We start from the raw sequence: 20,194 nt of genomic DNA, 5'->3' as shown, positions 1-20,194 counted from the left end.
ATGGAAACAAACACAAACTCCATGAAAACAAACACAAACTCCATGGAAACAAACACAAACTCCATGGAAACAAACACAAACTCCATGGAAACAAACACAAACTCCATGGAACCAGTGCTGGCTGCGGTCGGTCAGGCGTGTACATCGTGGTCGACTCCATGTTGGACCGCATCAAGCACTCGCGAACGTTCGACGTCTACGGACATGTGACCTGTCTGCGCTGCCAGCGAAACTACATGGTGCAGACGGAGGATCAATACGTCTTCATACACAGGGCGCTGTTGGCAGCTGTCAAGTACGGCAACACTGAGGTGCCAACGAGAAACTTTCGGAGCCACTACGAGCGGTTAACACGACGAATGTCTGCAGTTGGAAGTCTGCGCTTCGAATTTCAAGTTAGCGTACTCTACTTAAAAAATGTTTTTTGATGATGATTTGACCGCCTGAAAAGTAATTTTAATAAAACTCATGTTACTTACTTATTATTAGTATTGATACTTTTATAACATTTACGCCGTGACGTCATTTGTCGTACATCCGTTCAAACCAGCTCTAATAAAACTCGTACAAAAATTAAAACAAGAGAGAAATGGAAAAAAAATTCAGAAACAGGCAACGATCTTCCAATGTAAAAAATCAATAAAAATCGATTTTTCATTAATTGGAGTGGATGGTGTTTGCTTTAGAGCGGCTCAACATTCGATTGTAGCCGCCCATGCTGCAATTAAATAATACGTTTGGTTGCTAGTCACGCAGAACTATATGTACCTTGAAGTTCTTAATTCAAGTATTTTTTAATAACAATTTGCTTGAAATGAAGTCAACATCATGGCCCTGCTTTCCATAGTAATAATAACTCTTCATATTACACTTTAAATTGAATACTTTAAAAACGATGAAAATATTTTGTTTGAGTATTTGAAGCCCTCCTAAATCTTAATGCACTTTCTATTTATAACTTTTCAGTTTTATAAATGTACTTCATACCTAAAATTCTGTTGTTAAAAATAATTTGTTGTTTTTGATGATCGTTGGTTTTGCGATTATTGAGAAAAAACAATAGGTATTGAATATTATTAAACACTCAATTAGCTATTTATTTAATCAGAAATATTGACATAAATTTTTAATTTTTTGTTAAGCGCCTCATCAACTCGATGAACACCACCGACACAACACCGGAAATTGCTCAATCAAACACGACAAGCAGTCCCAACAAAAAAGTTTCAACTCCAATCATCGTTGAACCAAAAAAAAATGAAAATGAAGACCTTGTTTACACTGATGCCGCTTATGTTGACGTTAGTGATGGTGGTCATGTGATATGTTGACGTCACATGATGACGATGATGATGGGCATGTGATATGTGGACCTCACCTGATGATGGTCACGTGATAATTGTCATGAAATTTTAAACTCCAACATTATTACAATCCACCAATGAAACTTCCATTTCTTTCTAAATAAATCAAATAGAAACATTGTCTTTCAGAAACAAGTTAATTACATTTCGTTTTGAGCGTTGAACTTATACGTTGAATACTAAATTAAGCCAACATATTTTAGACATTCATATGTTGGACACGTTATTATTTTAATTCAATTTGGTTAACATTATTTTTTTTCTTCATTTTCAGAGTTACATGTTTCAGAAAAGTTACATCCTGGCTTCATCACCTCACAGAGAAACCATTGAGAATTTTTGGAAAATGATATTAAATTCTAAATGCCAGCACATCGTCACAATCAGCGATGCCGACGATGAGAAGGTCAGCTGAAATTCTCTTGTCTCGTTCAACATCCTCATAAACAATCTATCGAGGCATCGCATTGTTTCATCCATCAAAACATTAACGTGGCAATGTTTTCATTTTACTAAAGCACTTTTTATAAACGCTCTGTTTCGCTACAAAGCAGCCTTGTATTAAACGTTGAAGAAAAATGATTTGCAGGACGATTCCATTTGTTACTGGCCACTCGATCGACCCCTGAGGTTCGCCAGGTTCGTCGTTGAGTTCATTGACGAGTACAACAAGATCGACTACTTCGTTCGTCAGTTCACCGTGACCGTCGTTGAGGTTGGCGCAAAACAATTTTTGGGTGCAACTGAAGTTTTAAATAAATTAAAATGGATTATAAAATGCGACAGAAATGTTGAACTATCTTCATATGATTGATTGTCATTGAAGTTGCTCTATTAGAATTGTGACGTATAAAAAATGAACGTTGACGACGACAGACGGGGCTGACTGTGATTGTGAAGCAGCTGCACGTCACCACCTGGAATGAACGCTGCCTGTTGGCTGTGGCCAAGGAGGTCCAGAAGATTCGACAACATAAAAGCAAGCTCAACGTAACTCCTATCACAATACATTGCAGGTTCATTGCACTTCCATCATCAGTATTATTATTATGCTGCCGTTGTTTGTTGTTTGTTTTTAAAGTGTTTGTCATTGATAATGTTGACGATGATTAAAAGACAGAACTTGTTGGGAACGATGATGTAGACTGGATCAGTTGATGTGGAATCCGTCATTGCTCGTGCAGATGATTGGAATTGTGTTGGTGTTGGTTGTTACGTCACGTTGTTGCTTGGCTTGTTTCCATTTATAAAAATGTACAGAAGATTTGGATCTCGGCGGTCCACAATTTTTAATTGTTCAAATATAAGAAATTGTTTGATTTAATTTCTAATTCACTTAAAATCATTAGTCTTGCTGACAAGAGTGCATGAAAAGAAACTTCTGCCAGCTTGGCTCTGAGGATTATTTTTTAAAGCTTCGTATAATTGAAAATGCGTTCAAATCAGTTGCTATTGATTAAGAGCTGCGTGACTTTTTATACATGCTGCGGGCATTTTAAAACAATTTGAACAGATTATAGATTTTAATTTTTTGGTGACATCGAGTTTTGCACATCTTTATAATTTGTATGTTTCTTGATGCCATGTTGTCCGTGAATGAAAGCAACATTGATTTCGATGCTGACTAAGCGAATTAATAGTGAAGCATTCTGCGTGTGCTGCAGTGTACGACTTCAAATGCAAGAGATCGCCGCCTGTGAGACGCAAGTTTGAAGTGCGTTGAAGCACGCACTTCTGTCTGCCTGCGCTCTCTGCATCGTCATTGTTAGAACCACTGAATTTTATACGGACGGAAACATTTAAAAAACTCCAATTTATTTTAATTTTATCTTTCTTTGAACAATTTTTATTTATAAAATTGACAAAAAAAAATGAATGCTAAAACAACAGCGACGGGTGGGGCAAGTCAGGGGTGGTGGCCACTCTTCTAACCATCATCGAACGACTCCAATTTGAAGGTATATCATTCAATAATTTAATGATATCATATCATTCAATAGTACGAAAGATATCATATCGTATTCAATAATTTGAAGTTAATTAAATAATTTGATGATGTATCATTCAATAATTTAATGATAACATATTCAGAAAATTGACATCACATCATCAATAATTTGAATGTATCATGTCATTCAATTTTTTGACGATATCATATCAATTTAATAATTTGATATCACATCATCAATAATTTGATATCAAATCGTTCGAAAAAATAAAAAGATGCATAAATTCCAGGTGTTGTGGATATTTTTCAAACCGTCTACATGGCAAGACATCAGAAGCCTGGTTTTATCGCTAATGAGGTGATGCTTCTTTCATTTCTGTTTTATAAGTCAATAATTGCTTGAAATAGTTACGAAACCAACGATAGATATACTTCAATAGGAGTATGCAAAATTATTTTTAAAATTGCAGGAGCAGTACGAGATGTGCCACAGATTGGTGCTCCGCTACCTCGATGAGACATACGTTCACTAACGTCTGCTCGACAAATGCTTATCTCTACGAAAAATTTTCAATTAATCATAAAAAAGATCAAAATTTTTTTATTATTCACATGCAATTTTCACTTCCACACTTTCATTTTATATTATTTGATCAATTGTTACAGAGGCGCATACGTAATGTGCGTGAAACAAGAATGCAATTTGTTTCCGTCAATTGTTACAATATTTTTCACATCTGTTGCATTTAAAGAACTTGTAGAGTGTGCAAGACTTGTGATTGAGATGCGAGTGAGTTAGGTGAGTCTAGTGCAAGCTCGCCTGTTTATATTTTCTGTTTACAAAGATGTGTGTTTCATTAAATGTCAAATATGATTTAACTTTATATTTAGATAGTGTGTTTTGCTAATTATAAATCATTATCGACTGTAGATTGCAATTTTACTTCTTTTCAGACCAAGATGTATTTTATCTAGCTAACTATCAAAATAATATAATATAATATAATAATAGCTCTTTCACAAGCTGTTCAGCGAAATAATTTCGCTGCAATGTGTAGAGACTATAGAACATGAGCCAATCTGATGCTTAACGCCGAGAACAATCACTATGTTATCAGGCGGTATGCTATCTCCTTCCAAATTTAATAAAACGAATTCTTCAATAGCTCGTGAACATAGACAATTATTACACTCTTCCCCAGACCAAACCATTAAATAAGCTGTTCAATTTTAAATGCTAGATGACTCCTATTAAATCATCAATTTAAAAATGTTCAATTTGTTAGCTTCGTTAAGTTAGATTACGTAACATCAACATTTTGTTTCAAGCTACGTTAGTCAATCTTCCTAGTTCTACTAAGCTATACCAAGTATATATTTTTAAATAACGAACAATTTATTATCAGTTTGAGACGTAATCGTACCTGTAGTTGTGAAGTTCTCAGCAGCATTTGAAACTACCTTGGATAATTGATTGATAGAAACGACGCAGATGCTGATGAACGTCGCTCTACTTATGCAATTTCGGTTGACGTTGCTAACACTAAGCATCACCAAAAGTAAAAACACACACAAAACTTTATTTTAATTTAGTAATTTATTATTTACTTACTGTGTATGCACATCAAGATTTTTGGATTTAAACAAGATTTTATCGTTTTGAGTGATCACGATCTCACTGACACTGAGAAACCATTGTCATGAAGTGTTTTCTAAAGTTGGACTCGATTTGTCAGTTTTTTCAAAATTAATTTGTTAACGGTTTGAACTTGCTCAATTCTAATATATTTATTTATTTACACATTCCAATACCATTAAATTTATGTATATATATAATATATATATACATACATATATATATATATTTATGTATGCGTGTGCTTTAAAATTTATACAATCTATGTTCTTTATAAACACACACGCACACACATACACACCACACACACACACACACACACACACACACACACACACACACATATATATATATATACACGTCTGTATCTAATGTATTTTATTTGTAAACATGCAATAGTGTGCATTCCAATAAAATGATAGATGAAATGACGTCCCAATTTTGAAATGTTTATTGGTATGTCGAAGTGATGATAAAATTTAAGATCGAGAGCGATTTGCAATGCGAAAGCTCTGGCGAGGAGTTTGTTGAAGCTACCTCCGAGTTGCAAGGAATTGTTTATTTGTTTAATTTCTTTCGCAGGTCACCTCATAGAACTGATTTATTTAAAACATAAAATCGAGCATCCAATCAGGTTTTCCCAAATTTTTAAAGACCAAAGGTCAAAGAGTTGTAGTTTTATTTTTTGACAAGTTGGTATTTTGACGTCCATCATTTCATCCGAGCTCATACTTTTACTGAAAAACCATGTAAACGCTGGTTTTCAACGGAAGCGAATTTAGAAAAATTGGGGGCGCTGGGAACGAAAGGGGCGGTAGAAGGCGCTAAAACGAATACAATGAAATGACAGGATTTTTAACTGAAAAAGCATGTAATACATTTTCGTCGACGTTTTTATCTGTGAAGGGAAAATAAACAAATAATTACTCTGCTCTATTGATATTATACAAGTTGAGTAAAACAAATGATGAGCAACATGTTAAGCTCTTATTGCATACTGAGGTTCTCTGGCTTTCAAAAAAATTGTTTTGCTCGTTTTGTAGAATTTTTTGATACCCTTTTGAAATTTCTTGAAGCACGTCAAGATTTGTCAATTTGCAATGATTTGAAGAATGTTAAAAAGGATATGTTTTACATGTAAGGGGTCTATCGCAAAATAAATGAAATGAATCTGCAGCTGTAAGAAAAATTGTTGGCACTTGTTGATGCAAAGCAAACCATTGACTTTTTCATTGTAAAATTAAACATTTTTACCAAAATGTTTCGAGAAGAGTTTTACAATTTTTCAGAACTTGCTATATTAACGAATGAAATACCTCCTGAAAACGTTGACGTTGAAACCGTGAAAGAACCGCATGTATGGTAACAACTTGTCATCGTTCATAACATTACTAAAAAAATCTGTCGTAACTGAACGTAAGCACTAGCAAAATAAAAAATTGTTTGTGGTGAGAGATACTTGGGCTTTCAAATACTTTTTGCTCAAATTAATAGTAGTTACATCATATTTCCCTTTAAGTATCAGTATTATATATATATATATATATATATATATATATATATATATCATATATTATTCTTGGATACATATATAATATACACATGTGCAGTAAGTCACATTTTTTAGTAATATATGTTATATTTTGCTTTAAAAACCACCAGTGCTAATTATAGTTTGTTAATGGTGAACGTTAGTTTATAAACCGATGGCATGCCAAGAAAAACGAAGCAGAGGTGTCATTCAACAATTCAACTAAAAAGAATAAAGTCATAAAAAGTGGGTAAAGCAATCAAATATTAAAAGTTACATCAACAATCCAGACATTGTTTAGCTGTTTTGAAATTTGCAAGTTTTGAAACTGGAATCGGACACTAAAAACAGGTTAAAGGACTTTAGATATTGAAATGTCTTCTTGGAAATTTGAAGAAAAATATAAATATGAAGGTACAAAATCAAACCCATACAACCCCATGTTAACTAAAAGAATAATAATAAAAGTAAAATTTATGACATGATTTTATTAGCAAACTTTCGTTCTTCATACTCATTCATGCATTTTTTGAAATCCTTAACTTCATCCTGGCACTGCCTCCAATCTTGTTTCTCAGATATGCATTCCTGAAATAAAAAGTTTACTATGATTGCTTATCTATATCTTATATAGTTTATATACTCTTAAACAATTTTATATGTTTTGATGTTTTGGACAAAAATAATGTCCAACGTCTTAAAGTTCTAAGAGACTTATTTATATGTTGCTAATTGATACACTTTTAACATTAGCTAATTTTGAACAACCTAAAGCATTACACTGTGGTCTAATGTGATCGACTAATTAATTAGTTAATTACGTTAGGCATACGCTCCAATTCGTATGAAAATGTGAATGTGCAAGCTTATTAATTACTTTAGGCAATGCTAGGTCCCTTCAAAAGATAAAGATATATATATATATATATATATATATATATATATATATATATATATATATATATATATATGTATATTGCTTCAACGAAAAAATTAATTAAGTTTCAGTTGGTCAAACGAAGTTATAAAAAATTACTTGGACTCTGTAATGTCGTTCCAAGCAGCCTGTTTTTTCCACCATTCTGATAACTGGATCAACAACATCATTATCAAACTGATAAACATTTTCTGATTCATTTGCTCCAGACATGATGCATGCAGAATGACCTTAACCCTAACTCACTAGAAAAATTGATAACTCCTGAAGAGAGAGGAGTTTAAGTTTAATTCTGATAATGTTGACAGATGCAAGTAGGTGCAAGTTATGTAGGGCTTAATTATTTTTAATAAAAAATATCTGACTTTAAAATGAATATTGCAAAAAATTATTTATATATATATTTGAAGCAATAATAACAATTAAAAATTTATTTACACTCAACTCTGTTGATTGTTACTTGATAAAGTTTTAAAATTTCAAAGCAAGTCCCTACAACAATTTTTTCACATAGAACTTGATAACTTTTATAAGTTCAGTAGACAATAATGATCAACCAATTCAAGCCAGCCATAACATTTGTAGTAAATTAATTTAAATGAACACAACATCAGTCAACTAATCGTCTATCAAACAAATTGATTAGAATTAATAATCCCCTTTTATGTTTTAATAATTAAAGTTTTAACATACAATAACTATATATACTATATAGAATATTTAATAATAAAAAATGGTATTTATAATTTAAATAATAAAATAAGATGAGTATTATATTATTTAATTTTAAGTTTAAAAACGAAAAAGAATTTAAATTTATAATTGATTTAAAAATATAATTAATATATTCGTTACATTACCTTTTAAAATTTAAATTCAAAAAGAAATGGTCTCACCTTACACAAGGCTTACCTTACACTTAGTTTACAGGCTAACAATTTACAAATTGTTCATTTTTAAAAAATAAATAAACTTAAACATATTTGTAATATATTTTTTATAAGATTTATAATATATTATATATATTCAATACTCACTGTCTCGAGGCACTAATATAAAGTTTTGCTGATAAGCCTTATCTTATAAATAATTAAATAAAATGTATAAGTATATATAATATATATGATGATATTTAAATTTACGTTACCATTACCAATTATTTAAAAATTTTAAACTGAACTAAATTACTAAACTAAACCATTTAATTTTAAGTCAATGTTAATAAATTATCAATTAATCAGATTAAATCAAAATTAAAAAAAAAAACTAAATCAAATCAGAATTACTCACTTTTTAATTCAAATTTCTAACGATTGGATTTTTTTCATTCAAGTAATAAAAGTAAAAGAAACTCCAATCGAAACTTAAGAACTTTCTTTTGTCTCAAATGATTGAGTGAGTGAGAGAGGTGGCCAAAACACCAAAATAAAATTATTTAAAATAAAAACTGTCAAGCGACATATATTGATAAAACAGGACAGGTACAAACGATCGAAGGCAGACACGCATTGATGATGTGACCCTCCGATGGTCGTTCACTTATCAGGTTGCTGATAAGGAACTGACTGAGCTGATAGATAAGGAACTCGCACACGTGCACAACAACAACAAGGCACACCTAACCAAGGTAAACAGCCATAGAAAGATAAATACAAATAATTTTTTGTAAACCGATAGTTCGTTCGCTAATGTATATATATATATATAATATATATATATATATATAATATATATATATAATATATATATATATATATTATATATATATATGTGTGTGTGTGTGTGTGTGTGTGTGTGTTTGTACTATACTGGCCCTTGAACGGACCCACGCACGCTTCAGGGTCTGGTGTCATTCTTTAGTTTCAATGAAATCAAATTTTCATCAAATTTGTACGTATTGTACGTAATGTACAAATTGAACGTAATGATACGTATATATTCGGTAGTTAATAAGTACCATAAAAATGACCTCATAACGTCAAAACGATGAATTGATCGAAACAACGGAGACAAAATAAATTTTTACGAACAAACATGCAAAAGACTTAGTTTTGAATACCGTTAAACTTTGAAAATTGAAATGATCATTAAAAAATACATCCGTGTGACTTTCAAAAGTGTATGTATCGAGTATCGATTTTTTTTTCTGTCTAAAAGGTATCCATAGACGATATCAAGTTCGATACTCGGCATAAAAAGTATTGGCAAAAACCAAAGCTAGACTAAAAAAGTATCGTCTATACAATGTGATACGATATAAACAACGTCAACCTTGTTTACTATGCAGTCTTTACGATTATTAATTTGTAATGAAATTCGAAAAATATCTCCAGTTATATTTATACCTACATACATTAAATAGTTTTAAATTACAATAGATTAGATAAAAAAAATATCTTTTGGCAATTGAAAAATTACTCAAAAATTTGACTAAAGCCGAGATATAATTATAGCCAGAAAGTGAGTATGAAAATGCAGAGACATTCATGCAAAGCCATTTAATAATAATAATAATGGGAACTCTTTTATTTTTTCCAAAAAAGGGGCGAAATAAATATTCAATGAAATAAAATAAAATAAAATAAATTAAAATGAGAAAGTAGTCTACGATGCTCGCCATTATAGATATAAAACGCGTACAACGAGAAATGTAATCAGTCTTAATATAGTTATTATACATTTGAATGTCTGTCGCAATAGATGGCGTATGATGGTATATTACTGAATTAGTTAAATCGTAACATAATTGTTCAGTCCAAATAAAATTTACAAGAGATAGTCATAATGATAATAACAATAATAATGACAATAACAATAATGATGATGATGTTGATGTGCGATTTCATGTAGTTGCGGAGTTTAACTCTCAACGCTTCAGTGTAATGTTTGAGCGATCTCACATTTAATCCCCCTAATTTGTAAGGAAGCGAAGTGTACTCCGACACAGCTGCTGACTGGCAAGGATAACCAGTCTCTTATTGATTCGGCGATCAACGGGTCCAAACTGTTCTCAATCCATGTCAACGGAAAATCATAGGTGCGGAGTTCGAAAGCCAACTGCGATGGAATATATCTGCGGCTAACTGCAGTTTCCGTTGTGGTGTAGTATTTAATTTATTTATAATAGACAGCATGTGTTTAAGTTTGTCAATCAGACGTTTTTTGGCTTCAGCATTGCAACCTTCGTAATCGTATATTTTTCCCAAGTAAACGAAGTGGCCATCTGCCTCAATCGGCGGAATTGGTTTATCATCGATGGTTAGTCGAGGAGAGAAGTGTTCATATCTGCCATTTCTTTTCCTCATACCGAATGAATTGCATTTGTCGATCCTCATGCACATCCCGGTTGCGCTACACCACGCCTGGTTTAAATCTATTAATTTTTGGGCACTGTCGGTGCTATTTGCTATGATAGCGGTATCATCAGCAAACTGAAGCCAGGGTCTGTAGTGTAGATTGGCTGAAGGTTCCCACATATAATCGCACTGCTGAAACTCGTCCTTTTCAACCAGTCTCATCAGTGGGTTAAAACTTAAGTTGAAAAGTAATGGGGAGACGGGATCGCCTTGGAGAACTCCTCGTTTTACTGGGATTGGAGAGGTTAAACTTTCGCAGCCAGAAACGTGGGGAGACGGGATCGCCTTGGAGAACTCCTCGTTTTACTGGGATTGGAGAGGTTAAACTTTCGCAGCCAGAAACGGTGATTGAATAATCGCTGTAGATATAATTAATTAGGTTGATTATCTGAGGCGGGATGTGGTGGTGGCTGAGAGTAGACGAAATAAGGCTGTGGCTAACTTTCCCAAATGCGTTGCTGAGATCCAACAAAGCAATGATGATGGTTCGTTGGTGTCTTTTCGCATCTTTAATTATATGGGTTAACATTTAAGTGTGTTCGGTTAGACCATCAACCTTCGAGTAAAACCCTTTTTGGATGTTTTTATTAATCATTTTGTTAGTTTCAAAATATTGATATATTCTATTATTTATTAATGATGAGAAGATCTTGTAGAGTGTTGGTTGCAGAGTTATAGGTCGAAAATTTGACGGTTTGTCAGCGTCACCTTTCTTATGGATTAATATGGTGAATCCATTTTTCCAGCACGTAGGAATCGTGGAGGTTGACCAGCACTGACTTAATAATTGTTGTAGAATAGTTTTGAGTATGGGACATTTTTTGAACGGGATAATCGAGATCTGGTCAAGAGGGCAGGGTGATGATCTCGTTCTATATTTTCTGATTATTGACGAAATCTCGTTGTACCCGGGAGGGTCTGTGTTACATGGCTTAGACGGTGGTGGGAGCTTTTCTAACCAGCCTGGAAGCTGGAGTTTGTTGTGGCTGTATTTATTTAGGACAGTGCTGAAGTAGTTATGGCAAGTTGAGGAATTGAACTGAGGACTCTGGCATTCAGCTGGTGTGAATAATTTTTTGCAATACCACCAGAATCGATGTCTCAGCTGGGATTTTGTATCTTGTTTTTTTTGCGTTAGCCGATTGTTTCAATGCCAATTTCGATCGCAGCAGTTTACTCACCAGTCCTATTTTGGCATCAAAATGATGATTGTCGTGGCCCAGCTGCTTGAGGTGCTTCAATTCTTTTTTTAATAATCTAATTTGATGGTTATTATTGACGTCAGATTCCACTTTATGCTTGATTGTACCATAATTTTTTGCGAAGTAGTTGTATATCATGGTCTGAAATGCAACAGTGAAGTTGTTTAGATTGTCGAAGTTCGGTAGAGTGTGTCGTTGTAGTTGGAAGTAGGTGTTGGCTTCTAACCATTGAGCGTGGCTTTTCGGGAGTATGACTCCTGCGAGCGGCATTGCGGTTTTGTCTGAACTTGGTGCCCAATTGTCCGTTTTAAGTGGCTTTGTTGGCGGAGACTCCTGCGAGGCGTTTGTTGAGGAGAATTGTTGCATGGTGTTTGCCAGAGAAGGTTGCTGCATGGCATTTGTTGGAGAGAATCGTTGTATGGCGTTTGTTGAGGGAAGTTGTTGAATGACTTTTGTTGATTGAGATTGCAGTAAGGCGTTTGTTGGAGAAAATTCTTGCATGTTGTTTGATGGAGAAGGTTGTTGCATGTCGTTTGTTAGAGGAACTTGTTGTGCAGCGTTATTTGAAGAATGATGTTGCATGGCGTTTGTTGAAGAAATTTGTTCCGTGGCGTTTGTTGGAGAGAACTGTTGCATGACGCTATTTGGAAGAAGTTGTTGCAAGGTGCTATTTGAAGAAGGTTGATGTGTGGCGTTTGTTGAGGGAAACTGTTGCGTGGCGTTCTTTGAATGCGACTGTTGCTTGTCCTCTGGCGGCGTCGAGTCCAATTTTGAAGCTGAATTTGCCGTTTCATTGCCGTTCTCTATTTCCACTGACAGTTTGAGTCTCTTATGAATGGCACATGAGCGTTGGTGCATTTTTAAACCTTTACGTCCCTTGCAAAACCTACCGCAACAACATTTAATTAGGTTATTATTTTCTGAATTTGTTGAATAATTATCCATAAAGTTTGAGTTGAAAATGTTCGAAGAAATATCAACGTTACTATCAGCAGGCGTGTATACAACAATAGAATCAAAGCTGGCTGTATTTTTTGCCCAACGCCATGTGTGCCTACCAACACACTCAAACGATATATTGCAGAATGGACATTTTGTTGAATATACCCGAGAAACGTTTAAAACTAAAATAAAACAGACAATTATGTAAAATTTAAGTGGCAACATATTTTTTACAATTTAGCAAATATTTAAAACTATTTTAAAACTAATTTAAAAACTTAAAACCAAAATTATGCTTAAAAACAGCGAGCTGTAAATTTTCGGTCAGCTCTCGTGCTTTCACGTGACACAACAACAACAACAACAACAATAATAATAATAATAATAATAATAATAATAATAATAATAATAATAATAATGTCATTTATGAGCGCCCTATGCATAGCGTCAGAGGCGCCCGGATAAACAAATGTTTATACGTTTCTATTGATGATTGTTGACGGAGGATGAGTGGCAAACTGTTCCATATTGATGATGAGCAATGTGAGAAGCCTTTATTAACGAGAGCTGATGTATTGACTGGTTGATGCAGTTGCAATGATGACGGCAAACAAAGGTGATGATCGCAATGATCATAATAATAATTCGAATTCTATTAGTTTAAATAATATAACTAGATTTAAAAGTACCAATATCCAACCTACCTCTACATTTTCACTATTTAATATTAACATAAGATCAATTAATAAAAAAATAATAATCAAATAATCTCTTACTCCTTACCTGATTTTTTTACTCTTACTGAACATTGGCACGAGGACTCTAACTCTCCCTCTCTTATTCTTGCTACTCCTGATGGTTACAGCTTCCTTGAACTCTCTAGACCTCCAAAAAATCTTCTATCATCTTCTCATTCTTCTTATGGGGGTATCTGTCTATTTTATAAATCTCTATTTACTGCTTCCATTAATACTTCCTTTAATTTTTCTTCTTTTGAATGTCTTGCTGTATCTCTTAAGTCTTCTTCTCTATCTTTTTATATTGCTGTAATCTATCGCCCTCCTTCTTCTTCTCTCACTTTATTTTTAGATGAATTATACTCACTCGCTGAATCTCTCTACTTTTTTTGTATTCCTTTCTACATCTCTGGTGATTTCAATTTGCACTTCAATAATTTATCATATTCTTACACTCGTAGATTTAATGATATTTTGTCTCTTTTTAATTTAACTCAATATTGTTCTTTTCCTACCCATACTTCTGGTAACGCTATTGATTTTATTATAGCTTCATCTTTTTCTAAGCCTGTTAATATCTCTGCTAGCTCTGTTCCTTATTCTGATCACCTTCTTATTGAATCTGATTTTTCATTAGATTTTCTTTCTTCAAATTCATCTATGTCTATTTCTAAAAGATGCTGATCTTCTCTTAATAAAGATATTTTTCTTCAATCTCTTACTGAAACTATTTTTGATGCTACCTTATTTTCTCATGTTGATGATTTTGTCTATGCTTTTAATATCTACATTACTTCTATTCTTGATAAGCTTATTCCTCTTAAATCTTTTAGTTATAGGCTCTATTCTAGTAAGGCTCCTTGGTTTGATAATGCTTGTGTAGTAGCCAAGAAAAGTGTTAGACGACTGGAGAAAGCCTATAGGTTAAATCCATCTAACTCTCTTTTTTCTATCTATGAATCTGAATTGATTAATTATAAATATCTACTATTTTCTAAACACTCTACTTTTCTTAAAAATTCTATAACATCTGCTTCAACATCTAAAAATAGGTGGTCTGTTCTATCTAAACTTCTACATAAAAAATCCTCTCACTCATCTTTTTCTGCTCAACAGTTTCATGACTTTTTTGTAAATAAAATTACTTCTTTAAGAACATCTAATTCTAATTTTTCTTCTCATAACTTTACTAAACTTACTGCTGAATCTTTTTCTGTATTTACTCCAATAAATCTTTTAGAACTAACTAAAATTATTAATTCTATGTCGTCCACAACCTGTTCTCTAGATCTACTTCCTTCTAATTTACTTAAAGAATTTTCTTCAATATTTTATCCAATCATTCTCAAATTAATTAATTTATCTTTTTCCACCTCTAAATTTCCTACTTCTTATAAGAATTCTATTGTTATTCCTATTCTTAAAAACTCATCCTTAGATCCTACCTCTTTATCTAATTATAGACCTGTAACTAATATTACTTTCATCTCTAAAATAATAGAAAAAGTACTTTTTAATCGATTGTCATCCTATTTAAACTTTAACTCTTGCTACCTGTGTCTCAATCTGGTTTCAGACCTGTTCACAGTACTGAAACTTCTTTACTCAAAATACACAGTGATATCCTTCCCTCTAGTGACAATAGTAATCTTACTCTTCTTCTTGCTCTTGACTTTTCCTCGGCTTTTGATACTGTTGACCATACTATTCTCTTGAGACTGCTGTATCTTTCTTTTAATATTACTGATTCTTGTCTATCTTGGTTTTCTTCTTATCTCTGTAATCGTTTTTCTTCTGTTGTTCTCAATAATTCTACTTCGAACTCCTCTACTCTTTATTTCGGGGTACCTCAGGGTTCTATCCTTGGCCCTCTTCTATTTATACTCTATACTTCTGAACTACCTCGTATTATTAATAACTTTTCTTTCTCTAGTCAACTATATGCTGATGATTCTTACATTTATACTTCTTTTCCTCCATCTAATCTCAATAGTCTTCTTCATAATTTATCTCTATGTCTTTCATCAATTATCGCTTGGTCTGACTCTATGTGTCTTAAACTTAATCCTTTTAAGTTTGAATTAATTTGTTTTAATAAATCTAAACACTCTATTACTATTCCTCCTATTATCTTACCTGATTCTAAAACTCATGATGTCTTTCATAAGTTTCGTAGTCTAGGTTTTATCTTTGATTCTACTATGTCTCTCTCTCCTCGGATTAATAGTGTTGCTAGAAGCTCTAACTTTCATCTACGTAGAATGAAAAAACTTTTGCCTTTTCTTGATGATCCTACTCTTCTCCTTGTTACTTTGTTAGTCTTACCTAAGATTGATTATTGTAATTCGCTCTACTATGGTCTTCCTGACTTTATACTCTATCCTTTAAGTAAAGCTTTTAACTCTGCTGCTCGTCTAGTTGCTCGTACCCCTTTCTTTTCTCATGTATCTCCATATCTTCTTCTCTTGCACTGGCTACTTATAAAATATAGAATAATTTTAAAATTTGCACGTTCATGTATAAGTCTCAATCTAAATTATTTCCTAAGTATTTATCAGATATATTAATTGAACCTAAACGCCCCGGTTTACGATCGTCTTCATGTTCTCGCTTTTTCTTAACTCGTGTTAAACACTCTTTAGCCAAATCTGTTTTGCTTTTTCTGGTCTTTTTCTCTGGAACTCTCTACCTACTTCTCTGACTACTTCTCCATGACTTGCAAAGTTCAGAGCAGATCTCAAGACCCATCTGTTTTCAAAATTCGTTGAGGAGCGCTGTTGAACATCGCGGAAATATTTTATACTTAATGCGTTGATGAATCGGCAGCCAGTGCAGGTGAGCAAGAGATGTTGAACTAGAAGATGAACGAGGTAATTCTAAAACAAGTTTGGCTAATCTGTTTTGAATGATCTGAAGAGAGGAAATTAGATACGCCGGAGTGCCATATAGCAGGGAGTTGCAGTAGTCAAGGCGAGATAACACAAGGCAGCGTGCTAGGCAGCTAGCATTTCGACTGTGAGAAAAGGTCGAATATGGCGAATAGACCAAATAATGTAATTAAATATTTTGATGAGAGCAGAAGTGTGAGTTTTGAAAGTTAGAGACGGGTCAAGAGTAATTCCTAAAAGTTTAAGACTTGTTGATGCGGACAGGCTTGATCCAGCAATTGTAACGTTGAAGGGTGGAGAAAATTTTGTGAGTTGCTGTGGTGTGCCAAAAAACATTATTTCAGATTTTTGGGCATTTAGTTGAAGAAAATTAAAAAAATGCCAATTCTTTATTGATGAGACACAAGAGTTAAGTCTATCGAGTTGAGAAGTGATGTTTTGGTGGGAGATTTCCAGTACTATACTTTTGTCATCAGCATATTGATGAAAGGATAAGCCATAATTGTTAAAGATGTTAAAGATAAGGGACTAGTATAAATAGTGAAAAGCATTGGTCCTAATACAGAGCCCTGAGGAACTCCAGCAGATAAGCAAAAAACAGAAAAGACCTGTGTGCCAAGTTTAATAAATTGGGGGCGGTTTGAAAGATATGAACTGAACCAGGACAGCGATGCCAAACTCCATTTTTAGCCTTTCTAGAAGTATTTGATGATTAATCGTGACAAAGACCGCAGATAGGTCTAGACAGATCATAGCAGCACAGCTCCGGTTACCACAAATGTTAGTGAGATTATCATATAAATGGAGAAGTACAGTTTCAGTGGAGAAGCCAGGACGATAGGCGGACTGGGAAGGTGGAAAATTTGAAAAAGAGGTGACCTGTGTAAGGATTCTGTTTAAAGTCAAACGTTCAAGAATTTTTAAAAAAGTAGACAAGTTTGAGATGGGACGATAGTTTGAGGGGTCCGATGCATCAAGATTAGATTTTTTTAAGAGTGAAAGAACTTGGGCAGTTTTGAAAGTGGTAAGAAAAACACTTTTGCTAAAAGAAAAATTAGCAAGTTTTGAGATCACAGGAGCAAAGAGTGAGGAAAATTTGTTGAGAAGAACAGTAGGCAAAACGTCAAGTGGAGATGTCTTATTAGCAAGAAACGAGATGAGTTTTAACACCTCTGAAACCGAAACAGCAGGAAAGGCGTCGAATATATTTGTTGATTGTGGTCTGTATTTGAAAGGTGTTATGTTATCTGTTTTTATATTGTCTTTGATTGACTGATGTATATTATTTATTTTTGATATGAAATGATTTGCGAAAGAATTGACAAAGATTTGGCACTCATCATCTGAATAGTGTTGTGGCGGACGAGAAAGAAGAAGTGAGCGATCGCCAGAGATCAAGAGGATTACTTTTAAAACGAAACTCTTCTTTGATGGAGTCAAATTTAACTTATTTAAATTAAATTTAATTCAACAAACATCCGCTATAACCAGGACAATGGCAGCTTTCGATATTTTTTAATCTTATTTTGTATCTCCCGGACTCGATCGTGTGTTTGAATGAGAGCGACTGGACCCGGAAGATGCAAAATAAAATATAAATAATCTCTCCATTTTCGCTAGTTTTTAATTCTAATTACATTTCAGAAATAAACAGGACGTCACATAAACTTTATTGCCCTTCCCAGTCACAGCCTCCTCGATCGATAAATAAGACCTAAACTTTTGTATAAAATAATACGTATAAAAAAAAGCATATTTTGAATGAATTATTTTTGACACATCATGTCGCTTAATTACAAAATAGAGATTTCCTTAAATACTGGCTATTTATAATGTTCACATTTTATACTGACAGACACACTGCTACGAAACAGTTTGTAATCAATTTAAAGCTTTCTCATAAACTATCGTTTTTTTGTTTTGTGGTGCGTATATAAACAAAAAGACGGTTTTCCGGCGCGCGAACACGCGACGTCCATGCGCGAAACAGGGAAACTCTAAATTGATTCCGCAAACTTCTAACGACTGTCCTTGCGATTTATTTAGGGTCATCGCAAAAGCCAGACATACTGGAAATTGTAAGTTGTTAAAATCGAATGGTAAATCCGTTGAAATCATTGGTATCTGCGGAATCAAGGCATCCTCTCCTTTGTATTTTCCTTTTATGATTGTTGCCTCGATGACGTTATTCATCAGCTTTTTCACAGCCAGTCTTGTTCCATTGCACAGTCGAGGTTGATTAATGTTACGCAGCATGATGACAACTGACCCTATTTTTAACTGCAAATTGTGAGGTGGTAATCCAGACAATTCCAGTGAATATAAAAACTCTGTGGGATAGTTGACTACGTCATCCTGGTTCATAACAGTGTCGACTGATTTAAAAGAAACCAACTGTCCTGAAAGAAAATTCTGAATGGTCACATTGAGATCCTCGACATTTTTATTTTTTGCCGCCAATATTGCTCCTTGACCCAGCCAACTATGGTTATTAAATTTTTGCGTTATATCTGAGAAAAACGCTGAATAAGCTCCTCTTTTGAGTCTGGGATGTGACAGAAATTTGTTGGTAACGTGATGAACCCGGTCGAGGTGTCCACTGCAACTTTATTATTTCCAATGTCTAACAACTGTTTCGCAAACACATTCGCAGTTTCATCTTGTTGCAAAAATAATCGCATGTTAGTTAGTTAATTAGAGTGTCTACATACTGTCACAAATTCGATGATTTTAGGCATACATTTAGTTCATCAGCAACAGTTGATCGGAAAATAACTAAGAGTCTGACGAAAATCATCTGACAGCAGAATTATGGCCCCACCAAAAATATTTTGGTTGTCACGAAGATCTCTTATGGACCATTGTGCATTCATCCCAAACAATCAATTTGCATACCTGTAGGATCTTGGCCATTGCGCTATTTTTGGCGATGTTGCAAATTGGTGTTTCGGTGATTTGCATGTTTAATGGTAATTTCAAAGCAGAATGTGCAGTTCGCCCGCCTTCTAGAAGATTCGCAGCTATTTCGCAGCTCTTCCAGATAAAGCCATCGCTAGAACAAGATCATTTTGCGATCTGATACTCGCCAAAAGCAATGAAATTAAGAACGTTTTTCCTGTTCCTCCAGGAGCATCAAGGAAATAGATTCCACCAGATCTACTGTTCACAGCATTTATCAAAGTGTTGTAAGCAAGTTTTTGTTGTTGATTTAATTGTGGAACATTTGTACGAACTGTTTCGGCCAATGGTTCAATGTCGTACTGTTGTTCTCTTTGCAACTCGTGGTTTAATGCATCGTGCTTATGACGATTTGGTGCTGTCATTTCCAATCACGGCAATACTTTATTTGCTATCAATAAACACATATCTTCTATCATAATTAATGTCTCATTTCTGCAGTCATTTGTAGTGTAGGATTCAAGGTTTGACGGCGCACACGATAACAACAGCCAATTCGCCAATGGTAGGTGAATTAAACCTCCTTGTGTGTTCACCGGCAGGTGTTTTGTCAGATCGAATGATAATATTATGGCTATCAGATGGCATCCGATCCAAAGCTATTTTAAACATGTTTACTAAATTGTTATTTTGATGAAGAAACATTTGTAATTCATGGACAATTGTTCTCTTCACTGTTGGATTGTGAGCTCAAC

The 20,194-nt window shown here is 33.8% G+C and overlaps 5 protein-coding genes across 5 annotated transcripts in view; 1 reads left to right on the top strand and 4 right to left on the bottom strand.

Annotated features, from left to right (window-relative positions):
• Positions 1–3,715, top strand: part of HELRODRAFT_157165 (hypothetical protein) — a gene marked incomplete at both ends in the record, with an annotated part of 5,486 nt that extends 1,771 nt beyond the window's left edge. Inside the window, 7 exons of the mRNA XM_009020719.1 lie at positions 116–375; positions 1,270–1,301; positions 1,639–1,770; positions 1,954–2,079; positions 2,241–2,380; positions 3,255–3,322; positions 3,603–3,715. Coding sequence (XP_009018967.1) covers positions 116–375; positions 1,270–1,301; positions 1,639–1,770; positions 1,954–2,079; positions 2,241–2,380; positions 3,255–3,322; positions 3,603–3,715 — 871 coding nt within the window. The remainder of the gene's footprint in view (positions 1–115; positions 376–1,269; positions 1,302–1,638; positions 1,771–1,953; positions 2,080–2,240; positions 2,381–3,254; positions 3,323–3,602) is intronic.
• Positions 3,716–6,977: 3,262 nt separating this feature from the next.
• HELRODRAFT_128607 (hypothetical protein) lies at positions 6,978–7,587 on the bottom strand (the record flags this gene model as incomplete). The annotated part of the gene is made up of 2 exons (XM_009020718.1): positions 6,978–7,067; positions 7,516–7,587. Coding segments are annotated over 2 exons (162 nt in total), but the record flags the coding sequence as incomplete, so codon positions are not given.
• A 4,240-nt stretch (positions 7,588–11,827) lies between these two features.
• Positions 11,828–15,356, bottom strand: HELRODRAFT_174157 (hypothetical protein; the record flags this gene model as incomplete). The annotated part of the gene is made up of 4 exons (XM_009020717.1): positions 11,828–12,860; positions 13,995–14,062; positions 14,853–14,974; positions 15,308–15,356. 4 exons carry the CDS (start codon positions 15,354–15,356, stop codon positions 11,828–11,830), a joined length of 1,272 nt encoding a protein of 423 aa, XP_009018965.1.
• Positions 15,357–18,422: 3,066 nt separating this feature from the next.
• Positions 18,423–18,659, bottom strand: HELRODRAFT_81084 (hypothetical protein; the record flags this gene model as incomplete). Its single annotated transcript, XM_009020716.1, has 1 exon — positions 18,423–18,659. The coding sequence occupies one exon, from the start codon at positions 18,657–18,659 to the stop codon at positions 18,423–18,425; it is 237 nt and encodes a 78-aa protein (XP_009018964.1).
• Positions 18,660–19,379: 720 nt separating this feature from the next.
• Positions 19,380–19,565, bottom strand: HELRODRAFT_81147 (hypothetical protein; the record flags this gene model as incomplete). Its single annotated transcript, XM_009020715.1, has 1 exon — positions 19,380–19,565. A coding segment is annotated over one exon (186 nt), but the record flags the coding sequence as incomplete, so codon positions are not given.
• Positions 19,566–20,194: the final 629 nt, after the last annotated feature.

Source organism: Helobdella robusta (genome assembly GCF_000326865.2).
Source record: "Helobdella robusta unplaced genomic scaffold HELROscaffold_29, whole genome shotgun sequence".
NCBI classification, from domain to species: Eukaryota; Metazoa; Annelida; class Clitellata; order Rhynchobdellida; family Glossiphoniidae; genus Helobdella; species Helobdella robusta.
Note: the sequence above shows the minus strand (reverse complement) of the source record. Positions and strands in the feature narration are given on the sequence as shown.